Source organism: Dendropsophus ebraccatus, chromosome 4 (assembly GCF_027789765.1).
Source record: "Dendropsophus ebraccatus isolate aDenEbr1 chromosome 4, aDenEbr1.pat, whole genome shotgun sequence".
Classification (NCBI taxonomy): Eukaryota; Metazoa; Chordata; class Amphibia; order Anura; family Hylidae; genus Dendropsophus; species Dendropsophus ebraccatus.
In genome coordinates, this window is record NC_091457.1 from 52,869,037 (window position 1) to 52,893,322 (window position 24,286).

General features: G+C 41.8%; 1 protein-coding gene across 1 annotated transcript in view; it reads right to left on the bottom strand.

Moving 5' to 3' along the window:
• The window catches only part of CSTF3 (cleavage stimulation factor subunit 3), a 62,185-nt gene extending 38,417 nt beyond the window's left edge, over positions 1-23,768 (bottom strand). The window contains exons 1-3 of the mRNA XM_069965790.1: positions 23,611-23,768; positions 11,094-11,195; positions 10,882-10,977 (exon numbers count right to left, since the gene is read on the bottom strand). Of these exons, the coding sequence (XP_069821891.1) occupies positions 10,882-10,977; positions 11,094-11,195; positions 23,611-23,643 (231 nt within the window). The 5' untranslated portion in view covers positions 23,644-23,768. The remainder of the gene's footprint in view (positions 1-10,881; positions 10,978-11,093; positions 11,196-23,610) is intronic.
• Between the last annotated feature and the right edge of the window lie 518 nt (positions 23,769-24,286).

The window sequence follows — 24,286 nt, forward strand, 5'->3', positions numbered from 1 at the left end:
GGGGGACCTAGAGACTAGCAGGAGAGATGGAGGTAAGGCATGGCGTGCATCGGAGTAAAGAAGGCAGGGTGCGCGGCCATGCGCTCTGCTCCCTCCCCTTTCCCCTGTCGCTGTCACAAGATTGTGACAGCAGCAGGGGACAGAGGAGAGGTGGCAGGCATAGGGACATCAGCTTATGGGATCATAAGCTGATGTTTAAAAACGACCTGGGCATTGAGGAATCAATGACCCTTGGTCGCGAAAGGGTTAACAAAAACATGATTCAAAGAGGCGATTTTTTTTTTTATTTAACATGATGGCTAAATAAACAATCCTTGAATTAAAAGTCTTCTCATAGACAAACAGTACATATTGGCTGCCACAGTTGTTCAAACTGCTTATACATGATCAATGACATCGGGCAAAGGACAATCTTTTAGGAAAATACAGATAATGTTCTGAGAACTTCTTTTCAGACTATAACAGTCTAATTGGTTGGCTGAAATAACCACTTGCTGAGCCGACAAATGGTTTGGATTGAAATCATCCACTTTAATCACATTTATTCTAAGGAGAATTGGCAACTTTAGCAGTTAAGCCAAAAATTGTTATTAAAGGGAACCTGTCACCCGGGACGCAGGCACAGAGCCTGCCTGACCACCCGGTGCAGCCCCGGATACTTTCCTGCAAGTCCCGCCCCTGGAACTGGTCCCGGGACCCTCGTCCCAGGTTCCCTTAAAGCCAGCTAGTAATTATATAGGCTGTGTATTTGTCATAACATTAATCAAGTTAAAGGGAACCTGTCACCCCCCGTGCCGGGGTTACAGGCTCCCGATCCCCGCTAGAGCCCCCTATACTTACCTGATCGTGCCGGGTTCCGCTTCTTGATCCGGTCCGGTGACAGATTCCTGCGCCCGAAATGCGCGCTCCTGAGATGAGTCCAACGCTCAGAGAATGAATAGAGCGGACTCACCATTCATTCTCTATGGGCATCGGACTCATCTCAGGAGCGCGCGAGCTTCGGGCGCTGAAATCTCAGTCATTGGACCGGATCAAGAAGCAGGACCCAGTGCGATCAGGTAAGTATAGGGGGCTATAGCGGGGGGTCGGGAGTCTGTCACCCAGGCATTGGGGGGGGGGGGGGGGGAGGGGATGACAGGTCCTCTTTAAAGCAATAGTTTTTAAAATCAGATTATATGTATTAAAAAAAAAAAGGTATTACAAATGTGCCATTTTTAATAAAATAAACTTACATCCCTGTACTGCTTTTCTCTCCATTGGTTTAAATCACTTCCGGGTTTCCTCTGTTGTCAAGAGAGACAAGAGCATTTATAGCTCCCACACCGCCCCAGGAGACAAAAAAAAAAAAAGAAGTCTGTATGCTATTAAAAATATCAAAGCAAAACAAACACTAATAAATTTGGTGTTGCTGCATGCTAACACAAAATGTTATTGACTGTGCATGGTAAATGGTGCAAAAAAAAAAAAATAATAATAATAATATGCAAAGCCAACACTGCTGTTATTTGATCAAACTGTACACCAAGAATAAATTAAATTAAAAACATTATTTAAAAAGTTGATCATTTATTTTAAAGTTTAAAAAAAATAATAAAAAAAAAAAAAATTGGGTGTCACCAAAATCATACTGACCTGAGGAGTAAAGAGAACAGTCACCATTAAAAGCAAAGGTGGTTGTTTGCACAGTGCATCTTATATTAAAATAAGTCATTAATTATGGCTCTTAGAATTTATCACATTGTGGTCTGGGTGGAGGATTTGCTATTTTTCACCATACTGATCCATGCCTCTAAGAGAAGGTAAAAAATTTAAATTGCAAAAAAAAATTGACGTGGAGTTGGGATAATAAGAAGTGGGGATCTGAGAGCAGCACCACCACAATTTACTAGAAATCCCACAGTATAAATGTAACGTGTCCATCTTCTAGATGGTGATAGTGGCAGTGTATAAGATTGCCAAAGAGCAGATGTCTCACCAATTTTTGTTGAATGCTACCTAGGGAAATCCAGGCTGATAATGGCACTGACAATTCAGACAGGGTGTGTAAAATTGCCTCAAATTGAACATTTAAGTTAAAAACATGCAATGCTGCATATGCGTGGCCACAGATGAACTAGCTTTTACTAAGCCTAATGCAAAAAAATATACAAACTACTCGGGATCAAAAACTTACCTCACTGCTGGTGTTCCTAACGTATTATATAAAAGTAAAAGGTTTTAAAGTCAACCAAACTTGCAATATGAAAAAATACCTTCACCCACTCTTGCTGCTCCATAATAATTCAGCATATAGTCACAGACGTCAAATTTTTGAAATCCGTTCTTTGAAAGATTGAGGGACGTGTTTTTTTTTTTAGAACAGGCAATAACAAATGTCTCTGCAAGTTATATTGTTTCCACAGTACAGCATAGCTTTCTGCCGAGTCCTCCCTAATGTCGTGCAGAAGTAATGTTTAAATTGGTCCAGGTTTCTTTTGGTCTCCTTACGACAGAAAATGTCCAGAAGAGTGTTCCTACAAGGTAATGATGCTTCTTTCGTAATTCCAAAGCAACATCTTTCCAGCTAAATCTCAAGTTGACCAGGTCCTTACACAATTTTCCATGCATTGCCAACATTTAGCATTTTATTCTTCCTTCAAATTCTTCTGGAAATTCTCAGGGTGTGTTTCACAGGTTCTGCAGATCTTACCAAACGTAAATAGTCAACATAAGTACTTTAGCTGAATGGATTTTATCCACCTAAAATGTCAGCCTCCTGAAACTCTACATAACTGCTGTTTTCTAAGCATTTTTATGTAGATGTTCACCAGTCTTCATGAAGCTGGCCTTCAAAGTAATCAAAGCTGTAAGCTTCCCTACGTTAAGAATACAGTGATGCAGCATTCGAGAGAGGGGAGTAAAAATCACTATTTTCCTAAATGGCAAGGTGGAAAAAGGTTTAACATTATGCATAACTGCACAGATTAAGCTTTATCCAAACTTAGAAATTACAATTAAAATATTAGATGCATATAAAACATCTCCGCGAAATGTAATACAGAAAGTGGGCGTAAATAGAATTTAAATATTAAGACAAACTATGCAACACTTTGGACTGCTTCAGCGGATCAAAAAAAGCATGCAAGCAAGCTAAAAAGTCATAATTACCTATCATTTTGAGTACATAGCTCCTGTACAGATCTAGGAGTCACAATAGTCACAGACTATAAACAAATATGTAAATCCTGTTCTATGTAATATCTTTCATCTGTTCCCAACCCCTTGCTAACCTACTAAACGTATAACAGGATCAGTTTTGCAAAGGCGATAGTTGACAAAAAATAAATAAATGACAAATACAAAGTAAAGATTTAGCAAGGGTTTCATACAGCACATTTTGTGGTAGCTTTTTTATTCAGTTTTGAGAGCCAAAGGCAAAAGTGGATTAAAAAGGAATGGTAAATATAAAAGGATGGATGTACACTTTTTCCTGATGGATCCACTTCAGGCTTTTGCTTAAAGAGGTGCTCCAGTATCTGAAAATAGTATTTGAAATAAACCATCACCCTAACATGTAAAACTTTTTAATATTGTGTTATCACTGACAGTACTGGCTTCAGTTGCTTTTCTGTGCTCTATCAGTGACAAGAAACAGAAAACGGAACGACTACAAAATTCATACTGACCCCAGCTGCTCTTGATCGCCCGCCAACCCCTGGTAGTGTCCAGCTCTTTAACCCTTTTTGTGCTGCAACATAATTAAGCTCTATATGACTTACATGATGCTACATAGAAAGTGTATAAGAGCAATCCCGCCAGTGTCACAAATTGGTTGCGCGGGAAATAAATCAGCTGGATATGTGACATTGCAACTGAAGCAGCTGCAAGAAACTGGCGTCTATCAAAAAGAGACCTGGGAGTGGCGATACAGAGCACAAGGATAAGTAAGTATACTTTTATTATGTTCTGGCACCCCCCTGCCTGTAATTTTTTCTTCTTCTTTAAAACCAAAAAGAGACATAAATGTTATGTTCTGGGTTTAAACCTTTCTGTGCTGCAGCATGTAAGTGACGCAGAGCTTATTTTGTGTCACTTACACGCCACAGCACAAAGAAAGTTAACAGCAGGAGACTGCATTTATGCATAGCCCTGTGGTCCTCTACACAGGGATCCCTCACATTTTATTTTTTTTACTTCACAAAAGCGAATATATTCAAATATATTATAATTAAAACCCTGAGCCCCCAAAGGGCGAATTAATTTGATCAATCACCCAGCCATAGAGAATCATCTGGTGCAACCAAAACTGGAAGGTTCAGCCAGCATTCATCCAATGCATACAGTTAACTTCAGCTACAATTTTTTTTTTTTTTTTTAATAATGCCTTTGTTACAAAATGAGGGAACCTAAAAAGGTGACTAGCACTTTCACAATTTGCCAGTTTAGGGTAAGTCGCTGCATAATAGAAAGTTAAGAAACTGAAGAATCTGTTTGCTGTCAGTGTATGGATATCACCTAATACGCAGCAGAGTTAGCTGCAAATAAATTCATGGAACAAATCTCCTGATAGATTAGTCTATGATGTTCTGATTCTCTAACTGCAAACAGGATTGCTGGCAACTGTGAGAAACAGGATATTAAGAAACTGCAGATATTTTATTACAGTGATTAGGTTTTGTTCACAGAAACTTAGAAAACCACTTAATGGTACTTTCACACTTACCGGATCCGCAGCAGATTTCAATTAACTGAACACCGCATCAAATCTGCTGCAGATCTGCTGCGGATCCTGTAGGTGTGAACGCACCCTAAAACAGAAAATACTACACTCTCTCTGTTCACTTTAGGGCTGCTCTTCAGAGCTGTAACTACTGACAAGCGTTTTTTGCTTGGAGGTTGAATTTCTGAGCTTGTAGTAACCACCAGCTGTCTATGCAGTAGTGAGAAAGGTTGTTTGCTCTCACAACTTTAGTAGAGCACATGACTCCACTTGTCAGGCAAGCGGACATAGACATACCGTAGGTGAGGATACAAACTAATAAATCATCTACAAACTTAGCTTTGAGGGGGTTGCAAGTATTTTTGTAGTTTGGATACACACTTATGGGTACCGCATGTTCCGGAGTTGTGTGTATATGTAACGATGATCACACGCTTACTAATAGTAGCCTAGTGCTTAGGATTACTTTTCTCCTTGACAAGTAAATGGAAGAACACTGCTGGATGACAGGTCATAGGGGCAGTTTATTATAGCCAACCACAGGAATGAATGTAAAAAGAAAGGAGTGAACCACTTAATACTTCATATTTCTGGATCCACTCCTGGCTTAGGCTTATAAAAGGAGGAACAGGCAACCAATTTTTAGCAGAAGTATAATTTTTGTCAGCAATATCTAGCAGTAGCCAATTCCCCGCTCTCTATTGATTAGATAAAAAAGCTCAAAGAAGCATGAGCGTGTAGGGGGTCAGGAGAACTAGTGATCGCATTCATCTATGGTTTATGGTGTTCCTAATAATTCTAGCGCCAGGTTAAAACAAAACTTCCAAAACAAATAACTAAATTGCATTAATACCAGTATCACAATATAGTTCCTGGATGAATAGCACCTACACAGGATTTCACAGCATGTCAGTCATAGCTGGAGCGGCAGGAAGGGTAGTCCAATGGAGCAGGGCGATACAACGCAACTGCTACGTCTGATACTTAGCACAACCAAACCAAATAAGTTCTTGTCATTTTGGACACACAGCCTAACAAATTTGGGTCAACATTACTGTCAGCCTCCTGCTATAGTCTACTGTGTTTACAAAATTGTGCGACACTATGGTCACTGATACTGAGCTAGTCCACCAGAGTTGCTACTATCAAATTTCTAGCATTTTGCCTACTAGATTTGTTACAGAGCAAGATAGCTGAATGATAAAGCCTGGCTTGCAGACAAGGGTAAGTCATCCAAAATGTCCTAATGTCTGAGTTAGGCATTTGCACTTCAGGCAAACCATTTCCATTAGTAACTTACACACTAAAGAGACTCTGTACCCACAACTGCTTTTAATCCAACATCGGTCCTGGGGTCTATTCAGCAGGTGATAGTTATTGTTCTAAAAAAACAACTTTTAAACTTGCAGCCCTCTGTCAAATTGGCGTGGCCTAGACTACGGATGCCCTAGCATTGCACCGCCCCTCCTCCTCACCCTCTTCATCATTAGGAAAGCCCCTAGAACAATTTCTCCCATTAATCACTTGTCTGAACACTGGACATGTGCTGGATCGTTAAGGCATATGTGTAGTGTTCAGACAGAAATAAATCCTGCCTGGGGGCATTCCTAAAGATGAGGAGGGTGGGGAGGAGGGACAGAGGGGTGTGGCAATGCTAGGGCATGGGTACTCTAGTCCATGTCAATCTGACAACGCTTCAAGTTTGAAAGTTGTTTTTTAAAGGACAATAACTGCATCACTTGCTGAATGGACCCCAGGACAGATCTAGGATTAAAAGCAGCTGAAGGTACAAGCAGTTGAGAGGGGTCAGATTGTGGGTACAGAGTCGCTTTAAACTGCAAATGCCCAGTTCTCTAAATTGTATATTCAAGCATACTTTTGTTTTTTTAATTCCCCAACAGAAATTTCTCAGCCTAACCTATCAGTCCCCAGTGCATCATTGTCTGCAACTAAACTGTTCACTTGGGTAATACATACTGGGAACCATTTAATATCCACTAAGCAGTAAGACTGTGTTGCATTACCTATTCCAGGATCCAAAGGCAGCATGCTTCATGCAACTAAAATATGGAATTCGGAATGCAGACTGGTTTCAAGTAAGGTACTTTTTGGCTATATAAATAAATTTCATAAAATTTCCTTGTGTTGATGTCATTTGTAATTTGGAATCAATGAATCTGATGACTGCTATTACATCTCCTCACTATGCAGATGTCTTCTTGGAGCTTGTGTGGTCTACCGCTTTGTGGCCAAGCAGTAGTTGTATCTCCTTTACATAACAGCACTTCTTCAACCAAGACAACAATTTACAAACTGACTTACTGAGTGCACCAAACTATGACCATGGTTAAAGTCACTAAATCCTGTAATACAGCTTCATTTACAGCCCATGTTCTTCTAAAAAGACTCTGTGGCTGTACTTATTACACCCAACAGCAAAGACTACTGAAATTACCAAAACCACTTTAAAGTAGTAGAAGCATAAGGCACTAAGTTTCTTACCTTGATCCTCGGCACTGTATTCCTGAGCTTTGTAATTTAACCCATATGCTAATTAGGTTGTTTGGTGCACTTGGGGCCAGGACTACCGCCCTCAGTGCACAGCTCCTTCTAATGAATATCCATCTGGCACTCTGTGTGCTGGAGTGATGTCACTGCAGAGCACCCTAATATTCATAAGATGGGGTGGTAGTCCCACCCCCAGTCCACCAAAAACCTCATTAGCATATGCATTATACTACAAAGTTCACCAAAACGGTGCTGTGGATCAATGTAAGAAACTTACCCTCATCCTCAGCCCCCCATGCACTATAAGGGTATAAACCCACACACCGTATATGCAGCAGATATGCAACAAATACGCAGCAGATTTGTTGGTACAGATTTGATGCTGTGTTCAGTTATTTAGATCTAATCTGCTGCGAGTTTGCTGCGTATCGCAGCAGTAAATACGCTGCATATACGGTGTGTGGGTTTATACCCTAAGGACATAACAGCAGGTTAAGTGGTTCTTTTCCCTTTCATACTTGAATGTTCAAGACTTATGAAATAAAACTATTCAGCTAATGCTACAGTAAAGGTAGACTAAAGGCAGCAGGATGTGTTTATTTATATTTATATTTTTTATAACAATTCACCAGCAGAAATAAGTGTTGTCAGAGTTAACACTTTAATATGCAAGACAAGATTTTATTCAATTGGAGATAGAAGACAGCAACTAAATACAAAGACAAGGAATCACAATACGAAAACATTTAGTTGTAGTATGAATAGCTGTCAAAATTGCTTAAAAACTTGACAAGCAAAGTTTTAAAAAAGCAAAACACATTCAGTGTACATCTCTAGCATAGTAATGTATTCAATTTATACATTCATTTGGAATAAGATCTCTCTTTGACATTGACTGTTTACAGTCCATTAGCAGCGCTATATTGGCATCTACTAATAGATACTGGGGAAGCATTATCAAGCATCCTCATAGCAAAATTCAATTTGTTGCCCATATCAACCATTCACAGCTCAGTTTTAATCTTACCAGAGCAATATGAGAAATGAAAGCTTAGCTGTGACTGTTTGCTTTGGGAAAAAAAAAGAGAACCTTACTATAAGACTGCCTGATAACTCCCAATTCTTCTATTTCTATAGTCATTGTCACTGGTGTAAAAGTAGTCCAAAAATTCTGTGCAAATTTAGCAAGGGTTTGCCAGAAAATCTGCACAAGCTTTGAGAATTCTTAAAATGCAATAGATTTATCAAAGCGTATCTGGCAAGCTCAAATTAAGCCCAACTATTAGTTGGTTTACTTTAAACCAGACTCGCGTGCCAAATTTTGGCACACAGGTGTGTGTGTGTGTTTAGGCGAAGTCCCTATGTTGAAGACATACCCCTTCTACCAGGGCCTAACGCCTCCAGAAGTACAAACAATGTTTTACAGTACACATACTGAAAATGTTTTGTCTGTGTAAGGCATCATCAGGATAAATACTTTGGAGAGCAACTTGTGCAATAACTATCTGCTCTAGCATGTAAGAGGCCAAAGAGTGGGACACATTCATGTAACGCATCCACACGCCTTCCTAATCGCTTTACAAAAATTACACCAACAAACCATTGGAGGCTTATTATTGTTTATGCAGCTAATATATCATAAAGTACTGAGATTATTAATCTGAATAAACCAATGGATATGGCTATTCCCCATGAGGTCTTGTTGGCTGAAAAGCCAGAAGCACACACGTACATAATCAGAGGATCTGAAATGTATAGGTACGCCATTAACTGCCATGAGCAAAACCCTTTTTGTTAGAATACCCCAATAGTTTAATGGAATTATAACTGAGGACTACAATTACTTTTGTAGAAGTATGACACGGGTATATAAAATATTTACTGAGTGTAAAGCAAACTTATCAGTCACAAACAGACAGTACATAAGCTTGCATTCTCTCAGTGGAAACTTGCACTAAAGAAAGTCTTTAAAGAAAGAAAAACAAGACCCCCACCACCACCTACAGTAATCAAGTAAAAGGGTAGCACACAGATTTCACATCCTTCATTTTTATGTGTCCTAGCACTTGCATTCCCCTACTGTATGTCTGCAAACAGGAATGCAAGTGAGTAGGAAGATAACAGATTCAGAAACCAAATCTTTTACCTCATTTACTGATTACTTTTGTTTTAAAGAAGAAGGCCGGCGAAAATTTTTATTAAAGTATTGTGTTGCCCCACAAAAGTTATACAAATCCCCAATATACATTACAGGAAATGCACATAAAGTGCTTTTTTCCCTGCACTTACTACTGCATCAAGGCTTCACTTCCTGGATAAAATGGTGATGTCACTTCCTGGATAAAATGGTGATGTCACGACCCAACTCCTAGAGCTGTGCAGGCTGTGGCTGCTGGAGAGGATGATGGTAGGGGGACACTGAGGGACACAGGGCACTGGAGGACACTGAGCATCCCTCTGCCAACATCCTCTTCAGCAGCCACAGCCTGCACAGCTCTGGGAGTCGGGTCGTGGCATCACCATTTTATCCAGGAAGTGCAGCCTTGATGCAGTAGTAAGTGCATGGAAAAAAAGCACTTTATAAGCATTTCCCGTAATAAGTGTATATTAGGGATTTGTATAACTTTAATAATACTTTTAATAAAAATATTCGCCAGACTTCTCCTTTAAGGGAGGGGAGCTGGGATTCCCTTCATCCATTTCCTCCTTTGTTGAAACTGATGGACATGTGCCTTTTTTCAACCGTACTAAATATGTAACTATGAGACAAAAGAGAGTCTATAAAGAATAGAAACGTTAGAACTATAATTTACTTCAGTATGACCATGAATACAGACCCAACATATAGGTATAGGTTGAACTTTATGGACTCTTGTCTTTTTTTCAACCTTACTAAACTCTGTAACATGAAAGTATGAATGATCATCGCTTTTATGTATGTATCTAAATATTTAGGAGAAACATTCACGGATTCTAACATATTAATACAGCCTGCAATGAAGGACTGAATATAATGAGGCACTACAGTGGCAACCAAAATGTAAATAGATTTTAATGGTTGACATCTTGTTTGGTTATTAACTGTATGGTACCCAACATGTCATTTGCAAATGTGTTTTGATATGCAAAAATTAACTTGGCAAGTGATATTAACAAATGCACAGTTGTCTTACTGAATGCTGCAAAAAGAATACTGGGTTATTATGACATATCATGCAATATATTTGATCACATTAAAATGAATGTATAGTACATGCTAGATCACCCACAGGAAACATTAAAGTTACATTTTATTATAATTGTAAGGCTAAGGATTTGCAAATACCATTCAAATTATTTTGCCATTGTCACTGGATAGAACATGAGGTAAGATCTAAATAAATGACACAGGAGGCAATAAATTGACACGACAAATAAATAAAAGTCTAAAGCACTCCATACCATTAAAATGTTTTAATGTTGTTGCAGTATCACTGTGCAACAATCATCAGTGCAGTAACACTTTAGAAAGCTCAGTTATCATTTACCCCTAGTTTACAAGGTTAAATAAAATATATATCTCTAATTCTAAAATAGTAGCCCTCACTAAGTTGTCCCCACCTTTGATGTAATCTGCCATGTGTAATACTTAAGAAATACCCATAAAAGAAAAAGAAAAATGTTAAAATATTAACCTCTGCTTCAATGTAAAGTTTCCAGAATCTGCCAGAACTTGGGAACTGGGCCACAAGCCGTTCATATGTCTTCCGTGCTTTGTCTATAGGCTGATTCTAGAATTTGAATAAACAGCATTTACAACATTACGAATGTATAGAGAAAATATGATATGCATAAGACCAATATTAGGGCCTGAGAGAGAACGTAATGTAATCCTATGTCACTAAACCTGTGCCTCGCGAATGAGAATGCTCCAAGCGTCGAGATCATATGGGTTGTCTTCCAACTTCTTCTCCGCTTTCTTCACCTTCTCTGGTACATATTCGGCAGCCTTTATAAAGCAAACAAGAAAAAAAAGGAAAAAGAAAAGGAAAAAAAAAAAAAGAAAAGAAAAATTATACACTTTTTAGGGCTTAAAATATTCATCATTAACAAAAAAGATATATTAAGGGTGCGTTCACACCTACAGGATTTGATGCTGTGTTCAGTTATTTAAATGAATTCTGCTGCAGAAAATCAGCTGCAGATCCTGTAGGTGTGAACTCACCATAAGGGTATATTCACACGGACGGGCTCGCAGCGAGATTCTCGCTGCGAGCCCGGCAGGTCCTGGCAGTTCCCATACACTACATACTTGCTGCAGTCTAAACGACCGCAGCGAGTATGTAATTATACCGCCCTTAACCCCTTCTGCTCCCCCGCTGTAAGCATACTTTACCTGTCCTTGCTGCACGCGTCCGGCGTCCTGCTCTCCCGCCCGGCCAATCAGTGGCTGCGGCTGGGCAACACACTGATTGGCCGGACAGGAGAGCAGGACGCCGGACCCGTGCAGCAAGGACAGGTAAAGTATGCTTACAGCGGGGGAGCAGAAGGGGTTAAGGGCGGTATAATTACATACTCGTTGCGGTCGTTTAGACCGCAGCAAGTATGTAGTGTATGGGAACTGCCAGGACCTGCCGGGCTCGCAGCGAGATTCCCGTCCGTGTGAATATACCCTAAAGGGGTTATCGAGCACTACAAAAACATGGCCACTATCTTCCACAGCCAACAAAACTGTTTTCTCTAGTTCAGGTGTGGTTTGCAATTAAGCTCCATTCACTTCAATGAAACTTAGGGCCCTTTTACACAGAAAGATTATCTGCCAAAGATTTGAAGCCAAAACCAGGAACAGACTATAAACAGAGATCAGGTCATACATGAAAGCCTGAGATTTCTCTTTTCAAATCCAGTCCTGGCTTTGGCTTCAAATCTTTGGCAGATAATCTGTCAGAATCTTTCTGTGTAAAAGAATCTATACTAAAGCTGTATTATATCCGGAGCCCATCAGATGGCTCGATAATTGGTAAACTAGGGCTGCAAGAACAGCAGATTTCTCAGGTAAAAAAACAAGTGATTAATCGACTAGCAAGCGTTAATCTTGGTAACTGGCTGATCGCTGACTCTATTATAGGGTCTTAAAAGGGGTACTTTGGTCACAAAATTTCTCTTTCAAATTATTTTTCTTTTAAATCAACAGCAGCTGATAAGTACTTAACCCTTTGAGGACCAGGCCTAAAATGACCCAGTGGACCGCGCAAATTTTTATCTTAGTGTTTTCGTTTTTCCCTCCTCCCCTTCTAAGAGCTCTAGCACTCTCAGTTTTCTATCTACAGGCCATGTAAGTGCTTGTTTTTTACAGGAATAGTTGTACTTTGTAATGGCGTCTTTCATTTTACCATAACATGTATGATGGAATTCCAAATATTTTATGAAGATATAAATTGGTGAAATCGTAAAAAAGAATGCAATATGGTAACGTTTGGGGGGTTCCTGTGTCTACGTAATGCACTATATGGTAAAAGCGACATTATACAATTACTCTATAGGTCAGTCCGAACACAACCATATGCAGGTTACACAGATTCTCTAATGTTATATAATTTTTTTTTTATGAAATCCTTTTTTTTGGCAATTAAATATTAATAAAATGGGCCTATTGTGACGCTTATAACGGTTTTATTTTCTCACCTACGGGGCTGTATGGGGTGTCATTTTTTCCGCCATGATCTCTAGTTTTTATTAATACCATATTTGTGAAGATCGGACGTTTTGATCACTTATTATTAATTTTTTTTTATATATAATGTAACATAAAATCGGTAATCCGCACACTTTTTTCCCTCTTTTCGTGTACGCCGTTTACCGTTTGCAATGACGCTTGTTATATTTTAATAGATCGGACAATTACGCACGCTACGGTATATTATATGTTTATTTGTTTATTTATTTTTATATGTTTTATTTATATAATGGGAAAGGGGGGAGATTTCAACTTTTATTGGGGGAGGGGTTTTGGGGTAGTGTAATAGTGTTTTTAACTTTTCTTTTTTTACACATTTGAAGTCCCTTTGGGGGACTTTTACATACATTAGTTTGATTTCTACACTGATGATTGCTATGCCATAGGCACAGCATTGATCAGTGTTATCGGCGATCTGCTCATTGAGCCTGCCTGTGCAGGCTCAGTGTAGCAGATCGCCGATCACACTGCGGGGGTCCCGATCGGTAAGTGACAGGGGACTCCCCCTGTCACTTACACTTAAACGCCGCGGTCGCGGCGTTTAAGGAGTTAATGACACGCGGCAGCGCGATCGCTGCAGCGTGTCATTACCGGTGAGGTCCCGGCTGCTGATTGCAGCCGGCCCCCACCTGCTATGAAGCGCGCTCCGCTCCGGAGCACGCTTCATAGCGGGAGAAACACCCAGGGCGTACAGTTACGCCCTTAGTCCAGGCGATTTTAAGAAACTTTGTAATTGGGTTTATTAGCCAAATCTGCCATTATCTGCATGTAAAAAGCCTTTTCCCAGGTCCCCCCCTCCTTCCTCTTTTTCATCCACTCTGAAAAATCTGAAAATTGTGACTTGTTGCAGGAGTCGTACCCTGTCTGCTCTAGGGAGAGGGGAGGGGGGAGGAGGAAGGAGGGAGTTAGCCGGCAGCAGAAAGCAGATAACAGAGGATTACAGGCACAGAGCTGGGTGACAGCTGTAATCAGAGCTCAGACAGGTCACTGGTGACTGTCACAGGAGATATCCCGTGAGGGATTTGTAGATTAACTCTTTGTTGTCCTGTTTTGGTCTTTTCTTTAGCTCTCTCCATAGGAGAACAATGAAGACAGGGGGGGGGGGGAGAGCTTCAAACTGCTTTTTCATGATAAAAATGCATTTTTCGGATAATAAACCCAATTACAAAGTTTCTTAAAATCGCCTGGACTATTGATTTCTGCAAAAAAAAAATTCACGACAGTGACACTTTAATGTCAAGCCTGCAAACCAATGCAGAACACAGAGACTGGCTCTCATTTTAGACCATACAATACAGTTCTTAGGATCCACACCCTGAACCCCTGCTGGTATCAGCGGTTTAAGGGAGCTGTTGTGCTCCACTGTAGGCCATAGCTCATTTCATTGTTAACTAGCACAGCTTTTTCTATTAGTATTGTGTGTATGGTATTAAAGCTCAGTTCCGCTGACTTCAAGAGGACAAACCTACAGTGAATAGTATAAACAAGCACAGCAACTACCAAATATATGCAAACATATACAAACTAGGATTATTTCTACTACAGATATTTATGCAAGTCAAGTTTTATCAGTAGGCATCAGAGATCCTTTGCATACCCCAGGAGAAATTTCTACCAAGCAAATGCTCCTCAACATCACAATAAAATGAGCTTAAAGGGGTTATCCAGCACTACAAAAACATGGCCACTTTTTCCCCTCTCTTGTCTCCAGATTGGATGGGGTTCAAACTCAGTTCCATTAAAATAAATCGAGCTTAAAGGGGTAGTCCACCCAAAAAATTTTTCTTTCAAATCAACTGGTGCCATAAAGTGCCAGAGATTTGTAATTCACTTCTATTAAAAAATCTTAAGTCTTCCAGTACTTATTAGCTGCTGTATGTCCAGCAGGAAGTAGTGTTTTCTTTCCTGTCTGACCCAGTGCTCTCTGTTGCCTCCTCTGTCCATGTCAGGAACTGTCCAAAGCAGGAGCAAATCCCCATAGAAAACCCCTCCTGCTCTCCAGACTGGAAATAATACAACTTCCTGTTGGGCATACAGCAGCTGATAAGTACTGGAAGGCTTGAGATTTTTTAATAGAAGTAAATTACAAATCTCTGTCTTTTCATGGCAGCAGTTGATTTGAAAAAAAAATTTTTTGGGTGGACTACCCCTTTAATTGCAAATCACACCTGAACTGGAGACAAGAGAGGGGGAAAAGTGGCCATGTTTTTGTAACGCTGGATAACCCCTTTAAAGGAGTTGGTTATGCAGCGCTACAAAAACATGGCCACTTTCTTCCAGAGACAGCCCCACTCGTCTCCAGATTGGGCAGGGTTTTGCTGCTCAGTTCAATTGAAGTGAATGGAGCTTAATTGCAAACTGCACCTGACCTGGAGACAAGAGTAAAGTTGTCTCTGAAAGATAGTGGCCATGTTTTTGTAGCGCTGGATAACCATTTAACCAAAAGGAGGGCTACAACAGGTGCAGGTCACAGAATATGCGATAAACATCAGAGCTGGCAAATTAATTCTGCTGTGATAATACTGATAGGTAAATTAAAGGGGTTGTCTGGTGCTTAAAAATTTAAGTTACTAACTTTACTTATGTCACCTTGGCAAATTGGGACAGCACCAACACAGAAGTAGAGGTGCCGGGAGCAAGGTCAGTATTAAAAGGACAACCCTTTTAACATTATAGTAAAAATGTACCTTTTTATTTACATATACAAAGCAGGAAACAGAGACTTTCTCCTCAAGGTTTCCATTAACCAGTAGAATTTATTTGCAAACATACTTTTCATGCCTGGCAGCAGTAAGGGGAACATGGCCCCTCTGACCCCCCCAAACCACTTGTACCTTCGGATAGCTGCTTTTAATCCAAGATCTGTCCTCTGGTCCGTTCGGCAGGTGATGCAGTTATTTTCCTAAAAAACAACTTTTAAATTTGCAGCCCGAGTATCTGTGCCCTAACTTTGCACCACCCCTCCTCATCATTAGGAATGCTCCAGGCAGATTGCCTCCTATTCCCCACCTGTTTCAGCCAGGCACATGGGCTGGATCATTAAGGACCTGTGCAATGTTCAGCATGGAGAAAATGTTTCAGGGCATGCCTAATGATAAAGAGGGTGGGGAGAAGGGGTGGTGCAAAGTTAGGGCACAGATACTCCCGTTTGGCATGGGCTGCAAGTTTAAAAGTTGTTTTTTAGGACAATAACTGCATCACCTGCCTAACAGACCCCAGGACAGATATTGGATTAAAAGCAGCTATCCAAAGGTACAAGTGGTTTGGGGAGGTCAGTTTGTGGGTAGAGTCGCTTTAAAGTGACTGTACCACCAGGCTCAGGCTGAAGCACTGAAGTCAGGCCAACCGACCCTTAGTGGGAGGAAACCCTAGCCCCTCTATGATAGGGTTCCATTGATTCTAATGGAGTTACGTCATGGAGGGGCTGGGGTTTCTTCCCACTGGGGGTGGGTCGGCCCGCCTCCAGTGCTTCAGCCTGGGCCTGGTGGTCCAGTCAGTTCAAGCAATCACCGATCCCTCTGCAGAAGCTGCCAGACACTGCCATAGTGTTGGGCAGCCCCTCTATACAGTACATGAAGTAACAAATTCTGCTCTGCATAGCGCTGAACAAAGCATGGGGATCAGGAATTGCAGGGATTATAGTCTAGTGTATAGTATAGTGGCAGAAGAGAGTCGTCCCTTACTGCTACCGTACACCGGAAGAATGTTTCCAAATAAAAAAAAAAATCTACACTTATTACAAAGTAATATAAACTTTATTAAACCAAAAAAAAAAGTCAGTCTCCGGAGTACACCTTTAACCCTTTAAGGACATGGCCCATTTTCGTTTTTACGTTTTCGGTTTTTCCTCCTTGTGTTTAAAAGGTCATAGCACTTGCATTTTTCCACCTAGAAACCCACATGACCCCTTATTTTTTGCGTCACTAATTGTACTTTGCAATTACAGGCTGAATTTTTGCATAAAGTACACTGCGAAACCAGAAAAAAATTCAAAGTGTGGTGAAATTGAAAAAAAAAACGCATTCGCCATTCGCCCTGGGGTAAAACTGACTTGTTATGCATGTTCCTCAAGTCGTTACGATTAAAACGATATATAACATGTATAACTTATATTGTATCTGATGGCCTGTAAAAAATTCAAACCGTTGTTAACCAATATACGTTCCTTAAAATCGCTCCATTCCCAGGCTTATAGCGCTTTTATCCTTTGTTCTATGGGGCTGTGCGAGGTGTCATTTTTTGCGCCATGATGTGATCTTTCTATCGGTACCTTGATTGCGCATATACGACTTTTTGATCGCTTTATATTACATTTTTTCTGGATTTGATGCGACCAAAAATGCGCAATTTTGCACTTTGGGATTTTTTTGCGCTGACGCCGTTTACCGTACGAGATCAGGAATGTGATTAATTAATAGTTCGGGCGATTACGCACGCGGCGATAGCAAACATGTTTATTTATTTATTTGTTTACTTTTATTTAAAACCTGGGAAAAGGGGGGTGATTCAGACTTTTATTAGGGGAGGGGGCTTTTTACTATTAACAACACTTTTTTTTTTTTTTTTTTTTACACATATACTAGAAGCCCCCCTGGGGGACTTCTAGTATATACACTTGGATCTCTCATTGGATCTCTGCAGCATAGATATGCGGCGCCATCTTGGACGCGTCCCCGGCCGGCATCAGTAACGGAGATCGCTCCTCCGGGACAAGGTCCCGGAGGAGCGATCTCCCCCACTAGACCACAGGGAAACGTTGCCTCCGGTAATCGGAGGCAGCTGTCAACTTTGACAGCTGCCTCCGATTAGCTAATTAGCGGGCACGGCGATCAGACCGTGCCCGCTAATAGCAGCGGTCCCGGGCTACTCGCGGCACCCGGGATCGCGGCCCCGCTTTGAAGTGCAAGTGAGGACATATGACGTACGCATACGTCCTATGTCCTTAAGAGGTTAACCAATATAGTTCAATACAAAATATGAAAGAAAGACTAACAACATTTAACAGTTTGATGCACTGAAGACAGAAGGAGGGCGGAACAAATAAAAACTGTGAAAAATAAATGGCTAAAAGTTAATGTGTATTATGGGGGAGATTAGTGTGTATACTGGGGGAGAGCACACAGGGGGGCTATATACTACTGGAGGAGTCACCCCCTTAGTACCTAATTTCAAAGGGCTGGTGAGAAAAAATGCCAGTTTTGCCACTAATAAGCATCAATTCTGTATGTAAATAGTTCAACAAAGTTTGTGAAAACAAAAACACGTTTAGGGTGCGTTCACACCTACAGGATCTGCAGCAGATTTGATGCTGTGTTCAGTTATTTAAATGAAATCTGCTGCAGAAAATCAGCTGCAGATCCTGTAGGTGTGAACGCACCATTAGGCTACAAACCCACTTGCTGGATCTGCAGCGAGTCCCCTCGATGTGTATTTGCAGCGAGACTCGCTGCAGATCCCGGCCCTATACTTTCAATGGCAGACAAACACGCAGCAGGGATGTACATCGATCAATCGATGTAGGCAATCGGGGCTGCAGGGGGGCGATCAGGCGGCCGGGGCTGCGGGAGGTGTTAAATGGGCTGCGGGCGGCGGCTGGAGAAAACACTTCACCTGGTCCCCGCTCCGGCTTGCTGAAGACACCAGGAACCGCCGAAGCAACCCGGAGCCGGGATCAGGCAAAGTATCAGCTCCGGTGGCCGGGGGGTTAACAGGGCGGGCTGCGGACAAACTTGTCTGCCATTGAAAGTATAGGGCCGGGATCTGCAGCGAGTCTCGCTGCAAATTCGCAGCGAAGGGACTCGCTGCAGATCCGGCAAGTGGGTTTGTAGCCTTACTACTGATGTTCAGCTCAGACCTTCACCTGACAACAGACCCCGTTAAGTGGACCTTCACTAAAAGTTGTTGAGTACCCCTGGCCTACATGATGACTGACCCATGAAAAATGTGCTGATTAACCTAAAGGTGTTTATTAGGACAAAAAAAAACAACAACTTTCTTTCAAACAGTACCACTCCTGTCCTCAGCTAGTTTTCAGTATTACAATCCAGCACCATTCACTTCAACAGCTGCAAAACCAAACTGTGGAGAACAGTGGTGCCGTATTTTTATTTTTTTTAACTAAATCCAGGCTTACGAAGACATGGTAACTTCCTTGCAGAAATAGTACCACTCGTCCTCAGTTTGGGTGTGGTTTTGCAGCTCAGTTCTATGAAAGTAAATGGAGAACTGTAATGCCACACACAGGGGTGGTGCCGTTTTTGCAAGAAAGTAGCTGTGTTCTGTTTTCTAATCCCGGATAACCCGTCAAAATTTAGTAGACTGGCACCCAAAGCTTTTTAAAACATTTTTCAAAAACACAGCTCAGTTATCGAACAGGCTAGGTGGTATTACAGACTGCTGATCAGTCCCATTAGCCTAATGGCACAATATTTTTGCCTGCCCTTTTTACCTATACTGCTCTTTTATAGGGCAGAGTACTCGGATGACAGATCAGCTTGAAAGCATAAAAAGATTACGTATAAAAGTCTAATCACTTGTGGCATCACCTATAATTGTTGATAGTACCCACACTTACATAAGTTAAGTTCTTTTAGTAGACAACTGTGATTATGTGGCTGTCAAGGAGAAAACTTACAGACAACAATGAAGATGGGCCCCAAGGAAAAGTCCACCTAACCCTTACCAACAACTTTTCATAAATCAATAGCCATAAAGAATTCTGTGCGCATCACCAATGGTAACATAGCCACTTATAAGCAAAACTATGGGTAATTACTAAAAAAAGGGTCTACTGAAGTTCTTGTGCCCAATCCCATCTGTAAAGGTGACAGTAGGTATACCAGAATACATCAAGTAAAAGTTCTTTCAGCAATCAGCACATCTAATGTTCATATGATTATTAAACATAGCATAGGCTTTTTGCATTAACAGGTCGGTGCGGGCACAAGGATGCTGGTGACACGGTCCTTTTTTTAAACCACCGCCAGATTCCCGCGCAAAGCCCCGGTCAGGCATGAAGCACTGGGGAGGGTCCCGCCGATCCTCACTGTTATCTCCCCTCCTGTCTGTGACGTGGCTCCACAGAGGGGATCGGAGATCATCACACTGGGTGCCGGCGGGCCCACCTTTAGCGCTTCATTCCCAGAGGTTGCAGGGATTCAAAAAAAGAAAAAAAAAAGGGACCACGGAGGCCTGTTAATGTAAAAAGCCCATAGAGTAGTGATATATTCCCTTTAGGTGAATGTACCATTAGGTACATAGCTTCTCGTTTTATACCATAACTTAATGACAGTGGCGCAGTCCTTTTTTTGAACCTAAGCCTGGTTCCCGAGCATGGCGCATGTCTTTTTGGGAGCACTGTCCCACCCTGGAGCACTGGGGGCAGGCCCGCTGGCCCCTAGCGTGACAATTACCCCTTTCCTCTGAGATGTGGCTCCATTAGAATCAATAGAGCCGCGTCACACAAGGGAGAGGCCTTCTTCACACTGGGGGCCGGCGGCCTGCCATACACAAACACCACAAATCTGGGCAGGCAGGTTAAATCACATGTTAAAAACTAAACATGATGCTGTATCTCCAGGCAGCAGTGAATATTACACTCCTGATTATACAGTAGCTACCTGTGCGGGCTTTTAATTCGCATCCTGCATCTGAAGCAGAAACAAGCTAATGGTAACTGTAAAGTCATGTGATCTCTGGAGAAAGCACTTTATGATTGTCCTTTTATTTCAATAGATCAAGAAAATAGCTCATAATATACATCAGAGGCGCCTTTATAGGATTTTAAAGGGAAAAATCAATCAATGGCCTAACCACAGGATAGGCTATAATTTCATTGACTGGTCAGCAGGGTGCTGAGATCTGGAAGCCTTGGTTCTGTACAATGTGCTAGGTTACTGCAGCACTGCTTCCATTTAATTTACCGTAATTCTGTGACACCACTACACAAGTTATGGCTAAGAGATGTTTTGTTTCCTGCATAACATACATATGGGTACAAAGGCTCCCCTAAACCGCTGATCATCCAGGATGCCAGTTGTAATCACCCCAACAGCCTGCTGTGAATGGCTTATCCAGTGGATAGACCAGCATTGAATTTACCCTAGAGAACAAAAGGGGTTTCTTTCAATTATTGTCCTACTATAATAAAAGGTGCCACACCGCCAGCTTCATTTACTACTGCTGCAATGACATACCCAAAATGCCACATCATCTCTGCAGCCAATCAGTAGCTCCATTGGTAGATCACCAAGCCCAATGACCAGCTGCAGCACAGATGTGACTATACAGTTATATCATTGCTGTTACTCCATGAACAAATTCAGCTCGAGTATAAGGCCACATTCACACTACAGAATCTGCGCCAAATCCTGCCTTCAATGTGTGTGAATGGGAGGGCTCCACAGTTCTCTGACCCTCTCCGCTTATGTCAATTCTTTAAGCGAAGTGCAGGGAGCGGAGGTACACAAGACCGCCTATTCAAACACATTGAAGGCAGGATTCTGCGCAGATTCTGTAGTGTGAACGGGGCCTTAAACAGGTAAGAACATTATATATAAATATATATATATTTTTATAACGAAATAGGCAGGAAAAAAATTTTCAAATTGTCTAATGGGCTATGCAATGCCTTTAACTTATCCTAAGGGCCTTACTACATGGAAAAATTGTGCAATAAACCATTATATTGTTTGAATTTAAGTAAAAAATCTTTCTGTGTGTATGTAGGCAAAGATCACACCATTGACAAAAATTCGTGTGTTGTTGATCACATATTTTGAGCTGACCATAAAATCATAGCTAATTGTTCAAAAATCTTTCGGTGTATGTACACATCTTTTGTTATTACGATGGTTTGTATACTAGAGTGTATGAACGATCATAAGTATACCTGCACTTGCAATCTTAACTAACGACTATCGCTCCGTGTATTATGGGGAATGATTTTAGGTTGTTCGCAAAAGCGCTCGTTTTTAATCGTTTTGCATTAATCAGAGAAAACAGAAAACTGCTTAGTCTAATAGGACCCTAACCTAGGACCCTTTAACACCCAATAAAGAAAATGTGCAGAATTTACTGCTTTTTGGAGACACGCCTTAGTCCTGGCATAACGTAGTAATCCACAACTTATATATACTAGACAGGACACACCAGAGTACAAGATGTGCCCAAAAGAGGACAGAGTGAGGGCAACCATTACAAGGATATACAAGGTGCAATGTTACAAAAATAAATTCTTTGGGCCCCTTTATACATTTCAAGAATACGGTCCGTGCACAGATGATGTGAAAACAAATGGATTTACAAACCTAATGGAACCATGTGTCATTATGATGCCGGGCACCACAAGTGTTTAAAGAACTCCGGCAAAATGTATTTAAACTGTATTAAATAATTGTATTGCCCCTCAAAAGTTATACAAATCCACAAAGTGTTTTTTTCCCTGCACTTACTACTGCATCAAGGCTTCACTTCCTGGATAACATGGTGATGTCACGACCCGACTCTCAGAGCTGTGGGGGCTGTGGCTGCTGGAGAGGATGATGGCAGGGGGACATTGAGGGTCACAGGGCACTGGAGGGACACTGAGCATCCCTCTGCCATCATCCTCTCCAGCAGCCACAGCCCGCACAGCTCTGGGAGTCGGGTCGTGACATCACCATGTTATCCAGGAAGTGAAGCCTTGATACAGTAGTAAGTGGAGGGAAAAGCACTTTATGTGCATTTCCCGTAATCTGTGTATGTTGGGGATCTGTATAACTTTTGGGGGGCAATATAATACTTTAATTAAAAATTTTCACTGGACTTTAAGTCTGTAGTAGTGATGAGTGAATAGTGAGAGATTCGAATATTCGATATTCGTACGAACATCCTGCGAATATTCGATCCCATTAAAGTCTATGGGAACAAGTATTCGATTAGTGAAAAACATCTATTTGACCATTTGGAGGGTAAAACCAGAAGCTGGGGGAATTGAACGCTTATCGAATATTCGTGGGATATTCGTACGAATATCGAATATTTCACTATTCGATCGAACAGTATTCGCTTATCACTAGTCTGTAGGGTTGTTAAACATAATGGAATACAGTGGCCAATTCTGTGCTGCAGTCTAAGCTGAATACATTAGCAGTGTGCATGCTGCTATACCATCTACTCCACCTGGGGGGAGGGGGGGGTGATCCCCACTGAGCAGATGCTTGCTGTCACCTAGGCAATAAGGCCTTATTATTGAAAGTGCCCCTTTAACTGTAGGCTGCTGGGCCCCACTTATGTGGCACAAAGGCCCTCACAGCCCACCAGAGACTGGAGGCCATGGCCAGCAGCCGGTCACGTGTCTCTCCTCACGTGACCGCAGGCCTCCTAGCAGTAGCAGCCTATACACTGTAGTATCTACCCCGGGGTGGCCGGACCCAGCTTGTCCAGGAACGACAGCAGTTCGTTTCTATAGGAACCGTAAAGGCGTTTCCTTACTCACAGACTATAAAGGGATATATAGTATACAGCAATAACCTATCCAACTGAGGCGCCCTAGCAGCCGGGCAGAGCGGCGCGCACAGACACGACCGTGTCCCTGCCTAGCCTAACCCCTATGAGCTTACAATTACCACAACACACCGACCGGCCGCAGCCCTGAGGCCTCACACCGCCACCTAGCTCACCGCCCCCTGCCGCCACCTTCACTCACTTGCTCGGAAGGGCCTTCCCCGCTTGACATCATTTCTCCGCCGAACACCGTATGCGTGCACGTCCCTTACACTACCGAGCACACCGGGCTCCGTCCTTCCCTCAGAGCCCGACCTCCCTTACAAGACAGCAAAATGGCGACCGGAGCAGGAGAAAAAAACCGCTGTGCAACGCTCGTCAGCGGAGTGACCTTTTTCCACAGCGCCACCGCGAGGTTCCGGGGGATATTGCAGCTGTGGAGGACTGATGCTGTCTTGTAGCCCAGGATTTAGCTTTGCTGCAATCATTTCAGCATTATTGTTTATTCTCTTATTTAGAGGGGTAATCTGTGGCTGTACGGCTGCTGAAACTAAGGGACTTATTCCACGGGACAATTATCGTTCGCATAATCGTTAACGATAAACGATCCAAACGACCGCTATTGCGAAAGACCTGAAATCGTTCACCCATTTACATGGAACGATAATCGTTAATATGATCGTTCTTGCAGTCGTCTTGTTGTCGCTATTGCGTTCGTCACTACTGCAAACGACCGAACGACATCTTATTCAATGCGAACAATTTGCGAAAGAGCAACGATAAAAATTGGTCTAGGTCTTATTAAACGATCAATGATTTCTCATTCGGTCGTTAATCGTTAACTGCTATTCAACCGAACGATTATCGTTTAGATTCGA